Here is a 20,341-nt window from a genome sequence, read left to right as displayed (position 1 = left end):
CAATCATTCCGCTTGTTATTCGGAAAATCCTAGAAGAACAGGCAGACGTCCTGATCGCACCGATGTGGTCATGTCGCCCTTGGTACGCCGACCTCATCCATCTGTCTGTCTCACGCCAACTCTCCCAGGGGACTCTCATTCATCCGAACCCCCAACTTACAGTTAGCCGTGTGGCACATGAGCGGGCTATCTTGACTCGACAGCACTTTTCTGACAAAGTCATCAACACAATCTAGGCAGCGCGACGCCCATCCACAACTTGCATCTATGAGGCCACTTGGCAGGCCTTCTGCAGATGGTGTCGGACAGCCAGCGCTGACCCGATCAAGACATCCATACCACAAGTATTGAATTTCTTGCAAATGGCAGCGCGACGCCCATCCACAACTTGCATCTACAAGGCCACTTGGCAGGCCTTCTGCAGATGGTGTCGGACAGCCAGTGCTGACCCGATCAAGACATCCATACCACAAGTATTGAACTTCTTGCAAATGGGCATCGACAAGGGACTAACGCCCAACACTCTCCACCGCCAAATTGCAGCTCTAACAATTGTGGTTGGTGGCGGGCAGGGCTGTTCCCTGGCACAACACCCAACGGTTCGATCATTCCTGAAGGGCGCATCGAACCTCAGGCCGCAGGTAGTACATCGCTACCCTACCTGGGATTTGTTCCTGATACTTAGGGCCCTCAGGGCTGCACCATTCGAGCCCATTCGCACGATCAATCTCAGATTGTTGACCCATAAAACTGTCGTCTTCGTAGGAATTACATCGGCTAGGAGGGTGTTGGCGCTGTCGGTCCGCGAGGACCTCTGTATCTTCCATCCGAACAGAGTCGTTCTGCGGTTGGACCCGGCATTTTTTCCGAAAATTAACTCTTGGTTCCACAGGGCTCAAGAACTCATTCTTCCAGACTTCTGCCCGCAGCCTTCACATCCACAGGAGTGACGGTAGCATCACCTTGACGTTCGCAGGACGCTCTGTCGTTATGTGAAATGCACTGCGTCATTCAGAAGGTAGGAGGCACTGTTTGTGTCTTTTCAGCCATCATCCATGGGGCAGAAGGTGTCCTCACATACCATCGGACGCTGGTTGAAAGCGTGTATCGCCCTTGCCTATGACAGTCAATCCTGACCAGTTCCCAGACACATCACTCCCCATTCTACCAGGAGTGCTGCTACCACGGCGGCCTGGGCGACACAGGCCTCAGTGGAGGACATCTGCAGGGCGGCGACTTGGTCATCACCGTCGCCCTTTGTCAGACATTATAAAGTGGACATGTATGCCTCGGCAGAGGCTTCCTTTGGGCGGCGAGTCTTGCAGAGGGTTCTTTCACCACCTAGGGCCCCTGACTAGTCTAGCTCCTGCCCTTGACTCTCATTGCTTTGGCATGTCCCATGCTTGGATTCCCCAAGCAGCGCACAGAAGAAAGACCGTTGACTTACTTGAACGGTCCTTCTATGTGCAGTGCGAGGGGAATCCAAACCCACCCTTGGCTTCGGCTGGCCCGGGCATTTGACTTTCGCCTACACTTTCACTCGTATGGTTTACTTACCTTGCATACTGTGACAATTGTTCCATCTCTTGGATCTGCTGAGCCTTCGTACAAAAATGAACTATCCCAGTCAGAGGAGGCGTGGTCAACAATTGTGTAACTCAGTCTCTAGGCTAATGGACAGAGTTAACCCATGCTTGGATTCCCCTCGCAGCCCACATAGAAGGAACGTTCAGGTAAGTCAACGGTCATTCTATGTTATCATAATGATACAATTATTAATCTCACTGAGGCCAGGCTCATATCTTAGCCTAAATATCCTGCTATGCCACAATCATAACACCAAATTATACTTACAGTAAAGAGTGAGGCAGGAGCTTTCAATGGAAAGTCAGATATATCAAGTATTGTAAGCTGCAGATATCCTTACTTACCATTATGGTTATTTATCAGTGCTTCTTATATTCTTTACCAGAAGTTGTAGGAACTGCAGATGTTCAGCAAAGTTGTCCAACTTTTTTTTCCATCTCAAAACTGTTCCTAGCATTTGAGTGGCATGCTAAGGATCACATTCCCAAAGTAGAGGATTAAATCAGGACATAACTTAATTTTTTTGTTTGATCTAGTGGCTAAGGTTCTGGCCTAGAAACCAGAAGAGTGGATTTCTAATCCTGCTTTAAGCATGAAAGCCAGCTGGGTGACTTAGGGCCAATTACTGTCTCTCTTAGCCTAAGCTACCTCACAGTGTTCTGAAGAAAATAAAAGGAAGGAGTATTAAATATGTTCTCCCAAGTAGAGTTACTTAAAAAGTAATAAAGGAATAAAAATCAAATCATTGAGTTTTAAAAAAATTAATTGGACTTGGCACAATTTCTCTCTAATGTTTAATTATCACAGTCTTAAAAATTACAAGTGGGTAACAACATTTTGAAGTTTCTGGACATTGCAGCCAAGGTACATGGAGTCTCCCAAAGTGTTGGTTGCAATGCCCAGAAACTTTAAAATGTTGTGAAAGCATATGCAAAGTCAGCTAGACTGGAATACTGGTACGTTTATGTGTGTATGGTATTCACCGATTGGAGAAAAAAAAACTAGATTAATTTTTTGGGGCTCCAATACAGTATTACTGATTACTTTTCGTTTGTCTCAAAACGTTGCATGCCTGGATGGATTTTCTTTTTAATTGCCACCATTTCATATTTGTAAAGCTTGCCATCTCTCTTCTTGTTAATTAGGATATAACAGATTTGTTTGGCACAGACCTGCCTGTTGAAGGAGGCAAAGGTGGGGAATTTGCCTGGCGTGATGGACCATTGCTTGCAGCACTGAAAGCAGGACACTGGATCGTATTAGATGAAGTGAGTACAGCTTACGTTTATATATAGAGTGTAGAGTGATGGTCTTTCCCCATATATTGTTAAGGCTCTCCAATATTGGGGGGTGGGAGATCATCCTATCACGTGACGCTGCTACATGGAAGGAATTTGGAGCATCACACGCACACACACACACACACACACACACACACACACACCAGATGTAATAGGATAAACAGAAACCATTGGAAATGGATTGTCCTGCAAATTACCTCATTCCATGCCATGTATGGCTTTAAAAGTGATAACCAGCATTTTTCATTGCACCTGGAAATCTACAGGGAGCCAATTAGCTATGCAGCAGTGGTGTTCCTGCTGCATCCAGAGGCATCCACACCACATCATTGTCACTGAATTAGAGAGATCCAAGCAAAAGTTTTGGATGAAGTCAAAATGTGGGAAGATTTTATTTTGCTTTATTTTAATCCCACGTTTATTACCTCATAATTAACTCAAGGTGGCAAACATACTCCTTCCTCTTCCTGTTTTCCCCACAACAACAACTACCCTGCGAGGTGGGTTGCGCTGGTCCAAAGTAAATTCATATTGTATGTTTTTTTTTTTTAAAAAAAAAGAAGAAGAAGGGGAATGTAACCTTTTTATGTTGATATGTCTTAAATAGCTGAACCTGGCTTCTCAGTCAGTGTTAGAAGGCCTGAATGCCTGTTTTGACCACCGGGCAGAGATTTATGTACCTGAATTGGGGATGACTTTTCATGTTCAACACAAGATGACAAAGATCTTCGGATGCCAGAATCCCTACAAGCAAGGAGGTGGCAGAAAAGGATTACCTAAGTCATTTCTGAACAGATTCACACAGGCAAGTTCATAATTTCTTCCACGGTCCCTTTCTTTTAAAATGAGTATTAATTACACCATCTAGATAAACTTGAATGCTAATTTTTTGCTGACTTTGTGGTAAGGTGTTTTTATTTAAATATAGTGATGGAAGTCTTTGTTAAATTCAGCATTGCCAAAGCAATTATATCTTTAGAATACACGTGTCTTCTGTATATAATAATATTCCCCCCCCCTTAAAAATGGCACAGGTTTATATAGACCCACTTTCCACATCAGATATGGAATACATCGGGAATACTCTTTTTCCAGCCATTGATAAGGAAATAATTGAGAAGATGGTTGAATTCAACAACAAGGTAAATATAATGCTTCAAAGTGTGATAAGATAAATAGCAAAAGCACTGAGATTTATATACTGCTTCATAGTGCTTTAGAGCCCTCTCTAAGCGATTTACAGAATCCGCATATAGCCCCCAACAATCTGGATCTTCATTTTACTGATCTCAAAGGGATGGAAATCTGAGTCAACCTTAAGATGGACAAGATTGAACTCCTGGCTATGAGCAGAGTTAGTCTGCAATACTGCATTCTAATCACCGCACCCTCATGGTTCCGCGGGGAGGGATAAATAACAAGATTATAAATTGAGATTCTTTATGTGTTAAGTGTAATGCTGGGGTATGGCTTTCTAATATAGTTTGAAGTACTGAATCATAGTGGTATTCGTAATCTTTTGCATTGGTACTTTTATTTAGATTGATCAGGAAATTACAATCGAGAAGAAATGGGGACATAAAGGTGCACCTTGGGAATTTAACTTGCGTGACCTTTTCCGATGGTGTCAGCTAATGCTTATAGACCAGTCACCTGGGACTTACGACCCTGGCAAACACATGTTTTTGATCTACGGAGAAAGAATGAGAACAAAAACAGACAGAGAAACGGTAAAGAGCAGAGAGAATTTATTTTGCTTTAATGTCTTGTATATCTGAATTTGCCACACTGTGTTCAATTGTAGAATTTAAAATTATTTCTGTTACGACATCCTTTTTTTTTCCTCCCAAGCTTGAATTTAATTATATGTTTTGGTGCATTGGGTATACCGCACCGCATACACGTACAGCATCTATTTCTCAAGCAGGTGCTCACTAGGTATATTGGAGCAATTCCAGGATTCCTAGGTAGAATGGCTAATATTGACTTGAAACTGAGATCTGAATCTTCCTAAGAAATCCATGGCTGTTTGGTGTTTTTTATGGTTCTGTCTTATGAGAAATGCTGCTCAATACCTATCTGAAATCTGTTGGGGAAAGTCATCTAGAGCTTTAGAATTAGATGCCATCAATACATTGGTGATAATTAATATTAGCGCCCCTTTGCCATTCAAGTCCACAGAAATGGATAATTGTTAGCCTCCTGTCATCATTGCCTAAATTTAATCTGGAGAGAATGAGTTGAAATTAAATCTAGATAAGATAGAAGTAGTATTGGTAAAAAAGGAAACTGGACTTGGAGACTGAGGTTCAGCCTCTTGCAGATTATACCAAAAGTCTCTGTAATGAGTATAGAATATGGCCTTGAAGAACAGGGAAGATCTTTATATTCCAGCTTTGTTTTTGTTTTTTTAAATAATTACTTTAGTAAATTGGTGGGATATAACATCAATAAAAAAGTAAAACATTTGGAGGTCTCCAAGCTGCCTACTCCTAGTGAAAGGAAAAATTGCATATGTACGTAGATGTGCTTCTTTGTATATGTTCACTTGGATCATGGAGTTTCCAAAACTTCATCTGATGATAGTGTGATTGAGGTCTGTCTTCTTCCCAAGCACAGGCAATTTATCTGAGTTATGACTTGAAGGAATAATTTACAGATTATTCAACTCCTTAGATCCTTAAAAATCAGCCTTTAAAATTATTCACCAGTTACATTTCAAACACTAATCTCAGATGAGCATAGTCAAATTTTACTCTCTGAGTTGTAGAATGCCTGCCAATAAACAACCTCAAGTATTAAAAATGAGACAGATTACCTTGAATCAGGTGATTTTCCTGTTATCGTAGAGACAGCAGCCAGACTGGGTATGCTCGGTCCATTAACCAATCAAACTTAGTCTACACTTATGATGTCAAAGGTCCCTTGTGGCTCCTCCCCAGTTTCAGACTCAGTCCAACCTGGACTGGCTGTGAGAATTGATCTCTCCTCCAAATTATTTAATTATATCTTTAATTGGTGAATTTTTTCAAAAAAAAATGTTGTTCCTTTCAATTGGTTCCTTAAATAATCCTTTATTCTACAAATTGGAGGGAAATTTGAAACTGATCTCTGGCTGCCTCTCCTCAGCCGTCTGATTGCCTGCGGCCATGAGTTTGCTCAGGAAGCCTGCCTTGCAATCAGATCGGCCAGTTCACGAGCTACGGCTCGACGGCTGTTTCCCCATGGCACTCCTTGATTCTGGGCACTTGGAGCAACGCACAACTGGCTGTTTCGCGCGCAGAGGTTCCACGCAAGTCCGGTGGCCATTCTGCAGATCGTCTGGCCACACTTAGTATCGGCGGCCATTTTGCGGATCGGAAAAGCCCGTGAAGATAGCTGTGGCCATTTTGAGGCTCAGAAAAGCCTCAGAGAAAAAAAGTCAGCCATTTTGGATGCTTTAAAAAAGGCACGAACTCTACAGCAGCTGTTTGGAGTGCCCAGCAATGCAGGATCACCCCAGGTGGACCGGATCAGGAGCCGGCAAATGGGTGAGACCGTTGCCTATCTTATTGGGGTGTTGATTTATGTTTGGGGAAATGGCTGATCCACCTATGGATACGAATGCAGGACTAGAGGAGGCAGGGCCATCAGGAGCAAAGAGCAGCAGGAAGAAGCAAGCCAAAGAAGCCCCTTCCTCAGGAGTAAACCCCAAGGTCTCTAAAGCGACTACCAGGGCAGAAGAGCACAGGAAGAAGGCCCTTGAGAAAGAATTTCAGAGGGCCCAAAAACAACAACATATTCTAACTGCTCAGCCCTCCCTCTAAGGATCACCAAGTGGCGTCCCCAGCTCCACCTGTCTTGCCTCCCATGGGCCCTGACACCCCGCCTCTCGGCCTATTCAGAAGGGGAATTGTCTTCTTCGGAGTCCTAGTCTTCGATGGAACCTGACAACAGAGGCAATTTCAATAGGGAGCGCACCTCTCAATAGGGAGCGCACCTTTGAACAGGCTTCCCTCCCAGTTACACATGGCTCTGGGGCCCCTCAAACCATGTACACCTCTCCTGCTGATGTGGAACTATCTTTGCTGAAACCATGAAACAGGTCATGGCTGCTGGCCTACCTGCTCCATCACATGGCCATAAGCATAAATCTTCTGCTGCGGCTCAGCAACCTGATCCCTCTGCCTCTACTTCTCAGGCCTCAATTGGCGGGGAGCAAGATAACCTGCGGGACTCAGACCTGTCTGATGATGAGATGGTCACTCCAGATACCACTGCCTTTACCGGATTATTCAAAATCGATCGCTTCAAGTCCCTTCTACTTAAGGCCATTAAAGCTGCTAACTTACCATCTTCTACTTCAGCTTCTACTTCACAGGATAAACCGGTAGAACCTGCTTCAACTGAGGGTCCCAGTACTCCGTTCACCTAACCCACGGTGGAAAAAGAGGTGATCCCTGTTCCCAAGATATTCCTGGATGTCATCCAGAAGCAGTGGGAGTCTCCAGGCACGGGCCCACAGCCAACCAACCTTGACAAACGTCTCTACAACATTGCACCAGACCTCACAAAGTTCTTCGAGACTCCCCTAGTAGACGCACCGGTTGCAGCCCTGTCTTCACCTACTGTGGTCTGTGGAGCTCCTGAGGAGGTTCTCAAGCCTGAGGAGAAAAGGTCAGATCAAACCTTAGTCAAAAACTATCAGGCTGGGGCCTGGGCTGTTAGGGCCTCTACGGCCACTTCCTTTTTCTCCAGGGCAGCCTTGGTTTGGATTGAACAGCTTCAGGAGCGCATCGCTCCTACTGACACTAGATCACATAGGGATCTCAACAAGATCAGGGCAGCGGTTGAATTTGTGGCTGATTCTTCCCTTAATGCTGCTAGATTAGCTTCTAAAGCCATGGCCTCTTCGTCACGGCCAGGTGTCTGCTTTGGCTCAAGCCATGGCAGGCGGATGTCCGTACCAAGTGGCGTCTAGCAGCCTCCCCATTCAGTGGCACCCAATTATTTGGTAATTCCTTAGACCTGTACCTCACGGAATCTAAAGACAAGCACAAGGTCCTTTCATCCATCTACAAGAAACAGGACAGCCGACCCGCTCCCTTCTACAGGAGGTCGCCCTTTCGACCGGCGGATGGGGGACTTTGCTTCCCCCGTCCACAACGCCAATCCTACACTCCCAGACAGGGATCTCACCAGGACAGGTCCAGTAGAAACACACAGTGTTTCCCCTCCAAGAAATCTTACCCTGGAGGAGGCAACTGCCATTTTTCACATAGGAAATGACTATCTAGACTCTCTTCCGACCGGAGGCCATCTGGCGTTCTTTGCCCACCACTGGGAAGAGACCACAACAGACAATTGAGTACTCAAAACTGTCAAATTTGGTCTCATGCTGGAATTCCTCTCCATCCTCAGGAACACTTTGTGCCATGCCCGGTCTCTCGGTGTCCTCGCAAGAGGGCACTGATGGAACAGGCCCAGGGGTCTCCTGTACGCATTTCCTCCCCTTCCCCTCATTCAGAGGGTAATTCAAAAAATGTTGGAGCAGGAGGCAGAACTGTTGCTGCTAGTGCTGAATTGGCCACGCCGGCTTTGGTATGCCGACCTAGTGACTCTGTCAATCTCCATCCCATGGCACATCCCATGGTCTCTCCTGTCTCTACACCAAGGTTCAGTTTGTCATCCTGAACCCCAGTTGCTGCAGTTAACCGCATGGCGATTGAGCGGCAAGCCTTAACAGCCGATAAATCTCCCTCGACGTCATTGCTACCATTCAGGCATCACACAGAAGCTCTACTAACTGCATTTATGATGCCATGTGGCGGACCTTTGCTCTGTGGTGTTCCAACCAGACTGTTGACCCACTTAGGGTATCCATTCCGCAGATATTGGACTTCCTGCAGAGGAAGCTTGATCAGGTAGTTACCCCTAACACGCTACGCCAACAGGTGGCCGCTCTGGGCTCTGTTCTGGACGGCCTGGCATCCGAACATCTGCCTTCTCACCTGTTGATCTGGAGATTTCTCCATGGAGCGTCCAACCTGCGTCCCCCTGCCATACATAGATATCCGACTTGGGACTTACCTTGTGTCCTAGAGGCTTTGACTTCCGCGCCCTTTGAACCTATGAGATCCATAACCTCAGCCAGACGTATTTCTGATTTGGCTGCTCTTTCAGTCAGGCATGACTTGTGCGTGTTCCATCCAGACTTAGTTGTCTTATGTGGACCCGACATTCATACTGAAGGTCAATAGCTGTTTCCATCGAGGTCAGGAGTTCACCTTACCTGATTTTTGTCCATCTCCCCGTCACGAGAGGGAGCGCAGATGGCACACTCTTGACGTACGTTGTGCCTTCAAGATCTACATTGACCGCACTGCCTCGTTCCGCCACTCGGAAGGTCTCTTCATCTCCTTTCGCCAGGCCTCCTTGGTTACCAAGGCTTCATCGTCTAGTCTGGGGCGCTGGATAAGAGCCTGTATTAAACTGTCTTATGAACTTCAATCCATACAGGTCCCTGCAAACATTACAGCTCACTCTACACGCAGCGCTGCGACATCTGCGGCTTGGTCCACTCAAGCCACTTTGGAAGAAGTTTGCCGGGCAGTCACCTGGGCGTCTCCCACAGTCTTCATATGTTACAAGTTGGACAAGTATGTGTCATTGGGCGCAGGGTGCTGCAACAAGTGCTTGTGCCCTAACGGATCTTTTTTACAATTTCCCACCCTAGTGGACAGCCCAGTCTGGCTGCTGTCTCTACGATAACAGGAAAATGGGCGTTGGTTCTTACCTGATACACTCATTTTCTGGTAGAGTAAAGACAGCAGCCAGCCCCACCCTGGTATGGGTCATGTGAGGGAATTCCTTGTGCGGAGGAGATACAGTGACTATGGACTTTCACTTTTTGCTCACAATTCTCACCTGAGTCTACAGTTTTCCTTCATCTGAAACTGGAGAGGAGCCACAAGGGCCCGATGACATCATAAGTGTAGACTCAGTCCAATTGGTTAGTGGACGGAGCATACCCAGTCTGGCTGCTGTCTCTACTCTACCAGAAAATGAGCGCATCAGTTAAGAACCAACGCCCATTTTAAATGTCTGCACCAGGATTACATATGGTCCTTTTGGGAAAGAAAAGTTTTGGATAAAGACATTCTGTAGTAGTTCATAGGAAGATTGCAAGGGGGTGGGGGAGAGAATGAACATTATTCATTATGAATGTTATTTGGTTGTTTCTTTTTTATCTATTTAGGTAGTGTCTCTCTTCAAGGACATTTTTGGGGAGAGTTATAACCCCTATATTGGAAGTAGGCAATTCTACATCACACCTTATGACATTCAGGTAAAAGGAAATAAAAACCATTACAATTGTAGTATTATTTTGTTCACCTTTCTGTTTCTCCCTGTTTACATATGAAAGTAATGCTATTTCTGTTTTCCCCAAAGGTTGGCTACTCAGTCCTCTCTCGCGCCAATTATGTCCCGCCTCCAGGCAGAAATCTCTCACTTCTCCACCATTCACTACAGCCCCTGGAAGCCATCATGAAATGTGTACATATGAGCTGGATGGTAATCTTGGTGGGCCCAGCTTCTGCTGGCAAGACCAGCCTGCTTCAATTACTGGCATATCTAACAGGCCATGAGTTAAAAATTATGCCAATGAACAGTTCTATGGATATTACAGAGCTATTAGGTGGATTTGAGCAAGTAAGTGTTTACTCTATATTTTTTGTAGTTCTTATTCATTTTTAAATAAAATGGGATTAATACAAATAGAGGTTCCATGGGATGTGTGAATAGAGAAGAAACAGGTAATTTTTTAAAAATTGTGACTAGTATGTGCTGTGCCAAAATTTGGTGGAGGGAGCAGAGAATAGCAATAGGAGTTAGATTTATATGCCACTTCACAGTGTTTTTCAGCCCTCTCTAAGCAGTTTACAGAGTCAGCATACAGCCCCCAAATATCTGGGTCTTTATTTTACCGAACTCAGAAGGATGGAAGGCTGAGTCAACCTTGAACCTGGTGAGACTCAAATTGGCAAACTGCTGTCAGCCAGCAGTCAACAGAAGTAGCCTGCAGTTCTGCATTCTAACCACTGCGCCACCACGGCTCAATAGCCTTCTGCAAGTTTTAAAAGCCCCCATGGCCCCAAAAAACTTACTTTTGCAGTAGGAGGCTAGACCTGTCATCTTTGTGCTGATTCTGCCTGAAGGATTGGGTGGCTTAAATCAAGTGTCCTTCTTTCTTTATTGGCTGGGACAATGATAATGGGGAGCAGTTCTTGAAATTATTTTTCTCAATCAATGGCAGTTTTCTAATGGCAAAAAACATTTGTTGAAGTTTCATGTTACAACCCAAGGGAATCTTATATTCATTTCCTAAGTCTTCTTTTTTCACATAGAAATCTGGATTCATGTCTTTGGTAGCTTGGGAGGTTGTGTAACAAAAATGAATAGCCTCCCACATTCTAATAATCGGCTTACAATAGATAAGAATACTGTTAAATGGTGGAGTACTTGGTGCTCCCTGAATTTGGTTATTTTCTTGCAAAGTTTCATTATCCAACTAAGTAGCATTATCAGGGCTAAACATCAGCCCACTGGTGATATTACCTAGTTGGGTAATGAAACATTTGCAAGGAAGCAACCAAAACTGAAAGAGCTCCAAGGATCCCACAATCACCTTACATTAGTCTGTAAGGAAAATGGGAAAGTTGGCTACAAGAGAAACACTGAACAGAAGCTGTCCCACCTTAAGTTTTTCTTTAACCTTATCCATGCTAACAAGGCTAGCTACTTCCTTAACTACCGTATTTTTCAGACTATAAAATGCACCTTTTTCCCTCAAAAAAGCGGCTGAAAATCTGGGTACATCTTATACACTGAATACAGCATTTTTTGCCTCCCGAATCCAAGCCCCTTCACCAAAATGGACGTGCAGAGCCTGTAGAAGGCTTTCAGAGAGCTCCTGGGGGCTGGGGAAAGCAGAAATGAGTGAGGAAATGGGCTGTTTTTTGCTCAATTGGGGGGGGGGGCAGCCCCCAGGAGTACTCTATAAGCCTCCTAAAGGCTATGCATTCAATTTTTTTGACAAAAAATGGGCCCATTTTCGCAAAAAATGGGCCAATTTTTGCTTGTTTTGGGGGAACCACACACCCCCAGGAGCACTCTGCAAGCCCCCTAAAGGCTATTCATGCCTTTTTGGGGGGAAAAACCGGGCCTGTTTTCACGAATAACGAGCCGTTTTTGGGAGGTTTGCAGAGTGCAAAAACTTTTTTTTTAAATTTGCCTCTTCAAAACCTTGGTGTGTCTTATACTCTGGTGCATCTTATACTCTGAAAAATACGGTACATATTGTCAGATTAATTCTGTTTGAAGACAGAGCATTCATTCAGAATAAGTAGTTGAACTCCAGTTGTAATATGGCAGTCAGATGCAATTGTGACTGATGTGTTAATATCTTCTGTAGGTTGACATCATTCGGCCATGGAAATTCTTACTGGAAAAGGTAGAGAATGTGGTCAGCACCCTTCTAAGAGATAGTCTCCTCCTCAATACCATGTGCCCGGAGGATGCTGAAGTTGTCTTGCGCGCCTGGAGCAATTTCATTCTTAATTTCAAACCCAAATCTCTAGGGGAAGGGAATCAAAATATAACCATTGAATTGGTGAATAAATTGGAAGGAGTCCTTGTGCTAGTCCAGAAACTCAATACCAAGATCAGCTCATTTTCAAAGTCAGGTATGCAGGAAAGGCAAAGCCTTCTTTAATATTATAATATTAATATATAATTTATAATTGCGTGCGTGCGCATGTATTAGCATTTTGTTTCCTTGTTTTGAGCATTTATTCATTTGAGGAGCCAAATTTGCTGCTTTATTGCAACTATTGCTGTTTTCAAGGACAATATACATTCCTAAAGTCATTACTCTTATGTTCTCAATTCAGCTTCATAGCAATTACAAATTCTAATGAAAATAAGGATGGTTAACCAAAATGCATGTATTGTTTTTTCTGTGATCAACAGTTTTTAGGGGTAATGTTTGAAAACGTTGAAGGTCAGCTTCTTGAAATATTGAAACCTTTTTTTGGCTACTCTCATTCTAGGATTTTCAACACTTGTGGAAGAGTTTCGTCACTTCAAGTTGCAAGTAGTTCAATTTATGAATAGCCATAACCATGGGACTTTTGAATGGGTTGATGGGATGTTAGTTCAGGCTTTAGAGGCTGGAGACTGGCTTCTAATGGACAATGTAAACTTCTGCAGGTAAAATTACTATAGGAATTACAATTTCGTTTTTATCTACTATCGTTTAAAAAAAAGCAGAGAATGATTCTACTAAACATCTGATGTATCATAAAGACTTTCCTAATATTATTGTATAACAGCAATTCAGTTCCTAACAAGATTTTCTCTCCATTTCTGGTGCAGCTTAGATAATGATTCTGTTTTGCCTCAAAAAAGATTATTGAGGATACCAGATTATTCAGCACATTTGATCTCACACCTGTCTTGCATTTTATAGGAAAAACCCCTGAAACTATATTTTGTATTTTCTCACATCCCTATTATTCTTGTACAATGCAAGCTGGCACATATGTACAAATTGTTGAAGTAAGATGGTCATTCCCAGCATCTCAGATGTCTTGTTGGTAGATGGGATCTTATTCCTCCAAGGCACATGTGATTATTTTATGTATGCATATAGAGTAATAAAATTCACCAGTGAATAAGCTGATAAATGATTAAAAATGATAACTGATTTCTGTTTCTTAAAAATAAAATATCTGCATTGTTTCCTCCTGAATTTGTTTTGAATTCATTTCATAACTTGAGATTGCTGTGGTTTCCCTTTTTAACTTGCAGCCCTTCTGTGTTAGACCGCTTGAATGCTCTGCTTGAACCCGGAGGAGTCCTGACCTTGAGTGAAAGAGGAGTGACAGATGGAGTAACTCCCAGTGTTGTTCCTCACCCGAATTTCAGGTACTGTTCCTAAGCAGGTACTGAGCATTTGTAGAAATGTCTTTTGAATTAATAATTCCCATCTTTTATAAATATCCCTTTGAAATTAGATATAGAGTTGGGTTTCATTCATCTTGGAAGTGCACAGACGTTCATTTTCATTAGAGATCCTTTACCATTCACAAGCACAGAAACAGAACAGAAAGGTCAATTTGGTCGAGTAGTTAAGGCACCAGGGCTAGAAGAAGGAAGCTGTAGATTCCGTTATTAAAATTGGAGCAGAAAACAGCCGTCAAATCATAAAATCTTAAATAATGACCCAAATGGGAAAAAATTGCCTGTTTTACATTAAGCAACGATGGGAGTATAGCCTAACCTATAGTGTCAAATTCATCATATGTACAAGCATTTTGGATTGGTGGGAGGAGCGATTTAGGAAACTACTTAGTAAAGGCTCCCTTTACTAAGCACCATGGGCATGTGTCTTACAAAGTTGAGTTGTCTCTTTTTCTACTGCGTCTCCCACTCTATTTTAGCAGCAAAATAAGATGTTGGATGTTCTGCTCTTGTTAATAGACTTTTTCTTTCAATGGATCCCTCACACGGGGAAATATCGCGAGCCATGCGGAATCGTGGCGTCGAAATCTATATTCCAGGAGATACTCATGAAAATCCATTGGATCCTCATGATGTGAAGCTGCTGTTGCATGGCCTGGGGCTGTTGGGAAACGGTATATGTGAAACGCTCATAGCTGTGCACACAGAAGCCAAGGAAACTCTAGCAGGTGAGATGCGCATATCGTAACTTGACAGAGGATGGATAAATTTCTTACCTTTAGGTATGCTTGAACACGGATGTCAAACTTGCGGCATAACGTTGCTGTCACATGATGGTTCATGTAACTTTTCCTATTTGCATAGCTGGGTGGGAGTGTCCTGTGCATGATGCATCTGGGCCACCAGTTTGACCCTCCTGTGTCTGAGGGTTCTTTATAAAGACCAGGTATGTGAAGCACATTTTATAAGCTATTAATCAACACAGAGTTCTCACTTTAGTATAAATAACCAGGCTCAAAGTTTTGTTTATAATGCTGGAAAAGATGGAAGGAAAGAGAAGAAAAGGACAACCAGCAGGGGCAATGGGCACAACATTGGAAGAATCACCCTGTTTCCCTGAAAATAAGACATCCCCGGATAATAAGCCCTCCCCCAAAATATTGCAACACAACAGCAGCCATGAGGTGACCATGCTCGCTGCCTCCTGCACCTCAAAAATAATAAGACCTCTCTGAAAATAAGGCCAAGTGGTTATTTCAGGGGAGGGGGGAGAATAAGACCCTGTCTTATTTTTGGAGAAACACAGTAACCAGTTTGGAGAACCGATACTTCTGGGAAAAATCTAGCTATGTGGTGGTTGTTGAAGGAATCGAAACCAACTTAATAGCACACAATTAAGTTATTTATTTTGCTGTCCAGAAATAAAACACGCATTTATTTATATTTCTTTTAAAACAGTAACAAAAAAAGTAAAAGACAACAAAACACAATAATTATGCCAGAAATACATCCACATGAAAAGTACATTAGGAGAAAAAGTTTTTAAAAATTATAACAAAGAAAAAAGGGAAAACCATGTAATTTACCATTTCAACAGTAAATAGTTACCATTCTTTATTGTTTAATGCAAATGTTCCTCAAATGCATAGTGAACATGCTCACCGGATAGTGACATTTTGCATTTCAGGTTCCACATATACTCTTTCAACTCTGATCCATACTGCCACACTGATTGTGCAGCGGTTGCACCGAGGACTTGGTCTAGCAAAGAGTTTCTATGAAGCATGTCGGGAGGTTTATGCATCTGCACAGCAGTCTCCAAAGGACAAAAAGGTAATCTGCTTTCAGATATAATCCAGTTTGTAGAAGAAAAACAAAGAATTTGCTTGTTTACAATGTATCCCATGTTTTCACAAACATTAACTCTCATACACTGAGGTACCTGACAAAAATGGATCCAATAACAAAGCGAAGACATTAGCCAAGGAAGTAGAATCTAGTTTTTATTCAAGATTTATCCCAAAGTTTCTTAAAATAACTTGAATCTATCTTAAAATGTACTAGACTTTTAAGACAGGGGCAGTAAGAATTGGATCAGTTGAGTATTTTAAAATGTATTTCATGAATGTATCCCGATTTCTTCTTAGAATCTAAGAAATTGACCTATTCTGTCTAGCTCTTCTAAAATATTAAATCTATAATGCATTATTGGGATCTCAAACTGAATAATAATAGGAGTAATTCTTGAGTTACAACCACTATTGAGACTGGAAACTGTCATTGAAGTGAAGCAGTCATTAAATAAGAGGTCACATGACTGGTTTACTCAACTACTGCAATCTCAGCACTTCTGGTTGTAGTTGTTAAGTGGACAAAGTCCTAAGTAATGAATGTGGGGAGCTTTAGGGGAGGTAGAGGTGACCCAAGGGGACCCGATGCAGGCTGTGTTTCTCCACTCGGGAGCTGTAAATCCTCCCTGCCAAAATCTAAGCAGGATTTCCAGCCGAGTGGAGAAACACTCTTATGTGGCCTACATCTTCTCCATGCCATTCTCCCACCAAGCACCTGCCCTTCTTACCTTACTGTGCTCTCTTTGCTCAAGAGCTAAAAATCCTGCTTGGATTTCAGTTCGTCATCTCTGGGGGATGGCTAAAAGAGTTCCCAGCGAAGGGATTTTAGCTTCATGCAAGCAGACGTGAAGGATTTGAGCTCCATGCCTGCTTTCATGGAGCTGAAAATCTTTGACATGGAATTCTTTCATTTAACACCTCCCCCCCTCCACTTCACCCCACCCCAAAATGAATATTTTTGGCAAGCAACAGCTTGTAACCTTCCCCGTCAGCTTACCCATTGACTTTCTGGGGAAGTCAGCAGAGAACAAATAGCAAGACTGAAAATACTGATCATATATTGGCAACCAGTAATAAGTGTGACTAGATTGCCAAGCACTCAGAATGCGATAACATCACTTGAAAGGGGAGGTGGGGAGAGATTTTGCAAGTTTGATTGTCTTCTTGCAGATGCTTCATTATTACCAAGCTAGGTAACATCATCAGTGATAGTAGGGAGTGAGGTTTGCTAGAGCATCTGCAAGAAACAACCAAGCTTAGAGAGCCCCAGGGACTCTGCAGAGGAATTGTGTATTTGCTGAAGTAATGTTATCTAACTCTTGATTTTCACACCTTTCAATGAAAGCACTTTCATTTTTCACACTTTACAATAGAGGAAGTCTGGTATAACCTCTTTTGCAATCTTTTGTGTGTCCTTATATGTTAGCTTGTGCTTGATTTGATAATGAAGCATGTTTCCGCATTGGAGTCAGATGAAACAAAGGACACTTCTCTCCTTGCCTTGGGATTATGGCCCGATTCAGCCTGCAGTGCTGTGTTTGCAGCTGAAGATTCTCTGCTGTCTACAGTTCATAGTGATGGGCAAGTCCTAGCCTATTGCCTGAACAGACTGAACCTAAAAAGCAACAGGTGGGCAAGAAATGTTTCATTTGGCAATTGTGGGGTTAACATTCCTAGGTGAATTATATTTTTTGGAGTATAAGACGCACCTTTCCCCCCAAAAAGAGGGTGAAAATTTGGGTGCATCTTATACACCGAATGTAGTCCCACCCACCCCCACCAGAGGCCAAAAATACGAGGCATGGAGGCAGGGATGGTCTGTGGCAATCCCTGCAGCTTGGAACAGCTGATTAAGGGTATTCCTGCAATCCAATTCACCAGCCAATCAACAGTGCTGAATCAGGCTGCAATAAGTGCTGAAGTGTTTGCAGCAGCAATCACATTCAGAAAGCACAGTAACTGATTCAGCAGGATTCAAAATAATAATATACAATACATTACCAAAAGCAGGTTTTCCAAGGTAGCAGTAAATACAAGCAAAACACAAGCAGTTTCACTTTCAGTTCTCGGCTAAGCCAGACTCCTTCCTGTCTCCTTGTTGCTCACACAGCAAATTTCAGAGTCCAAATTCATTAGCTGAGCTTGTTACCATGTGTCAGCTGAATACCATGGATGCTGATAGGCAGAGGCAGAATTTTTTTTTCTTATTTTCCTCCCCAAACACTAAGGTGTGTCTTATACTCCAGAGCATCTTATACTCTGAAAAATACAGTAATTCTGGCTGATGATCATTTTCTGGCTCCAGAGAAAGAACCCATCCCTAATAACTCTACAGCAGGGATGTCCAACCGTGGCAACTTTAAGATTTGAAGACTTCAACACCCAGAATTCCCAACCAACTAAGTTGCTAAGGTTTGGACACTCCTGCTCTACAGAAACCAGCTGGAATTTTTCTTCAAAAAGAAGTTCACCAGAACTTCTAAGTCCTGTACACAATTCAACCAAAACTATATATTTAAAAATCCTAAAAATACCACTGAACATGTAGCAAATAGAAAGGAAAGAAAATGGAAAGAAAAGCAAGCTGAAACAAAGATAAGAAATAGCATAAAGATGAGCTTTTTTTTAATCATAGGGAATTATGAATTAGATCTTAATGGAAAATACCACAGCTCAAGTTTTTAAAACATTAAATCTGTACCAAGTGGAATCATATAGTTTTATTCTCCTCTCTGTCGAAATGAAGCCAATTCAAAGGCTGAGGGTTAATAATTTACCCTGTTTCCCTGAAAATAAGACCTCCCCAGATAATAAGCGAACTCGGGATTTTGAGCACATGTACTAAAATAAGCCCTCCCCTGAAAATAAGCCCCCCCAAATATTGCAACACAGCAGCAGCAGCCATGAGGTGACCACGCTTGCTGCCTCCTGCACCTCAAAAATAATAAGGCCTTCCCGAAAATAAGGCCAAGTGCTTATTTCAGGGGTCAAAAGAAAATGAGACCCTTGCTTATTTTTGGGGAAACATGGTAGTACACGGGCATCTTGCAAGTAATCACATAGTTAAACATATATTCAAGGCTTCTCATTTGGGAGATATACTTCAACAAAGCTGTCAACAACTAAACTTAAGGCTGTCAGGACTGCATTGTGTCTAGCATTTGTAAATTTCCCTGACATTGTATGCCATACATTAAATAAGTAAGTATGTAAGTGACTATAGAGTTTGAAACAGAGGCTAATTGGTTCTCCAAAAGAGAGTGTGGTAAGAATACAGGGAAGGCTGATATCATTGGTCCTCTTCTGCCTGAAATGATAGCCTTCATTGGTACCAGCCCTGGAGTGTATTTAAAATGGCACTTTAATTCCGTTAAATGTATATGTGACAATGAAATACATGTTTCAGGTCCTGCTTTGGGGGAATCACCATATAATTATGGAGGTATGAATCGGAATGGGTGGTGGTGTGTCTGTGTGAATGTCCTGAAAAGGGACGAGGGGGCGACTTTTATATGTTCAGTTTCAACTGCAGAGTCTTCTTCAACTAATTTAGCTCAGTTGAAAGCCTCTGTATGGCTAACTATAGGCATGACAGAGCCTTGTCCCTGGATAGTTGCATGCAGAGATGCTATCAAGGGAAAGGGGAAATTGGCATCCTTCAGGCTCTCCCCACATATGATGGTTGTCATCTATAAGGTGTGAAGTTGTGCTTTTAAAGTAAGATCATAACAAAATACAGATAATATTAAGATTTGTGGCTATTTTTAGCCCTGTGTACACATTATTTCTCATTAGGGTTTCTCTTTCTTAATTGTAACTAAGAATGCAAAATGTAGTTAAGGGTTAGGTCTCAAATCTTGATGCAATGGGGGTTGAAAGCCCTATTTGCATCTAATCATTTAATATCAAGTAATACCTAATTTGGATATATGCAGTAATTCCTGCCCATTGGACATTATGCCTTCATTTACTGACTAAAATGATTTCTCCTCCGTGGCATTCTCCCAATTGGCTCTGAAGGTTTGGGTAGCATCTTCCCCATCAAATTGGGAGAAATTGCAATAGGAAAGTGTGCCATTGGAGGAACTTGCTCTTAAGGAGAAATGTCTCTCCCAGACCTTTGGCATTTATATAGAGAGGATGATGTGTCCTTTGTATTGCATTGTTTTTTTAAAAAAAATAAAACTTCTGTTTCAGGACACTTCCTCTTAATATACGTGACTTTGAGAAAATTCTGTGGTCTGCAAATTCAGATTGTCTCAAATTTGCTGCAGTAGAGACGAATGAGTCGTGGGCGGATGACTTAGAAGTTCTTTCTGCAGCTGTTAAGTTATTCATAGAGAAAGCCACCAATCAGGACTGGACACTGAGAGTTGGATGGCTTAATCAGATAAAAAAGAATTTAGCCGAAGTACCTGGTAAGTATCAGCTCTTACCTTCTAGTGATTGTAATGTTTGTAGTGCTGAAAGGCAACCTGGATGTATGGATGTATGGAAGGATGGATGCATGGATGGATATTATCCTAGTTTGTTGCCTACAACAAAAAGGTAAAATGGTTATCAAATGGAATGAATTAGTATATTCTGGCAAATACAGTC

The 20,341-nt window shown here is 42.5% G+C and overlaps 1 protein-coding gene across 2 annotated transcripts in view; it reads left to right on the top strand.

The window, feature by feature from the left end:
- MDN1 (midasin AAA ATPase 1) overlaps nucleotides 1-20,341 on the top strand; it is a 125,846-nt gene that overhangs the window by 36,889 nt on the left and 68,616 nt on the right. For both annotated transcript variants that reach the window (XM_081942808.1, XM_081942807.1), the window contains exons 37-49: nucleotides 2,733-2,855; nucleotides 3,496-3,693; nucleotides 3,923-4,030; nucleotides 4,430-4,618; nucleotides 10,126-10,215; nucleotides 10,320-10,580; nucleotides 12,343-12,613; nucleotides 12,980-13,139; nucleotides 13,740-13,856; nucleotides 14,412-14,620; nucleotides 15,580-15,725; nucleotides 17,169-17,371; nucleotides 19,940-20,160. In XM_081942808.1, coding sequence (XP_081798934.1) covers nucleotides 2,733-2,855; nucleotides 3,496-3,693; nucleotides 3,923-4,030; nucleotides 4,430-4,618; nucleotides 10,126-10,215; nucleotides 10,320-10,580; nucleotides 12,343-12,613; nucleotides 12,980-13,139; nucleotides 13,740-13,856; nucleotides 14,412-14,620; nucleotides 15,580-15,725; nucleotides 17,169-17,371; nucleotides 19,940-20,160 — 2,296 coding nt within the window. The remainder of the gene's footprint in view (nucleotides 1-2,732; nucleotides 2,856-3,495; nucleotides 3,694-3,922; nucleotides 4,031-4,429; nucleotides 4,619-10,125; nucleotides 10,216-10,319; nucleotides 10,581-12,342; nucleotides 12,614-12,979; nucleotides 13,140-13,739; nucleotides 13,857-14,411; nucleotides 14,621-15,579; nucleotides 15,726-17,168; nucleotides 17,372-19,939; nucleotides 20,161-20,341) is intronic.

Source organism: Natrix helvetica, assembly GCF_964273705.1.
Source record: "Natrix helvetica genome assembly, chromosome: 2".
NCBI classification, from domain to species: Eukaryota; Metazoa; Chordata; class Lepidosauria; order Squamata; family Natricidae; genus Natrix; species Natrix helvetica.
Note: the sequence above shows the minus strand (reverse complement) of the source record. Positions and strands in the feature narration are given on the sequence as shown.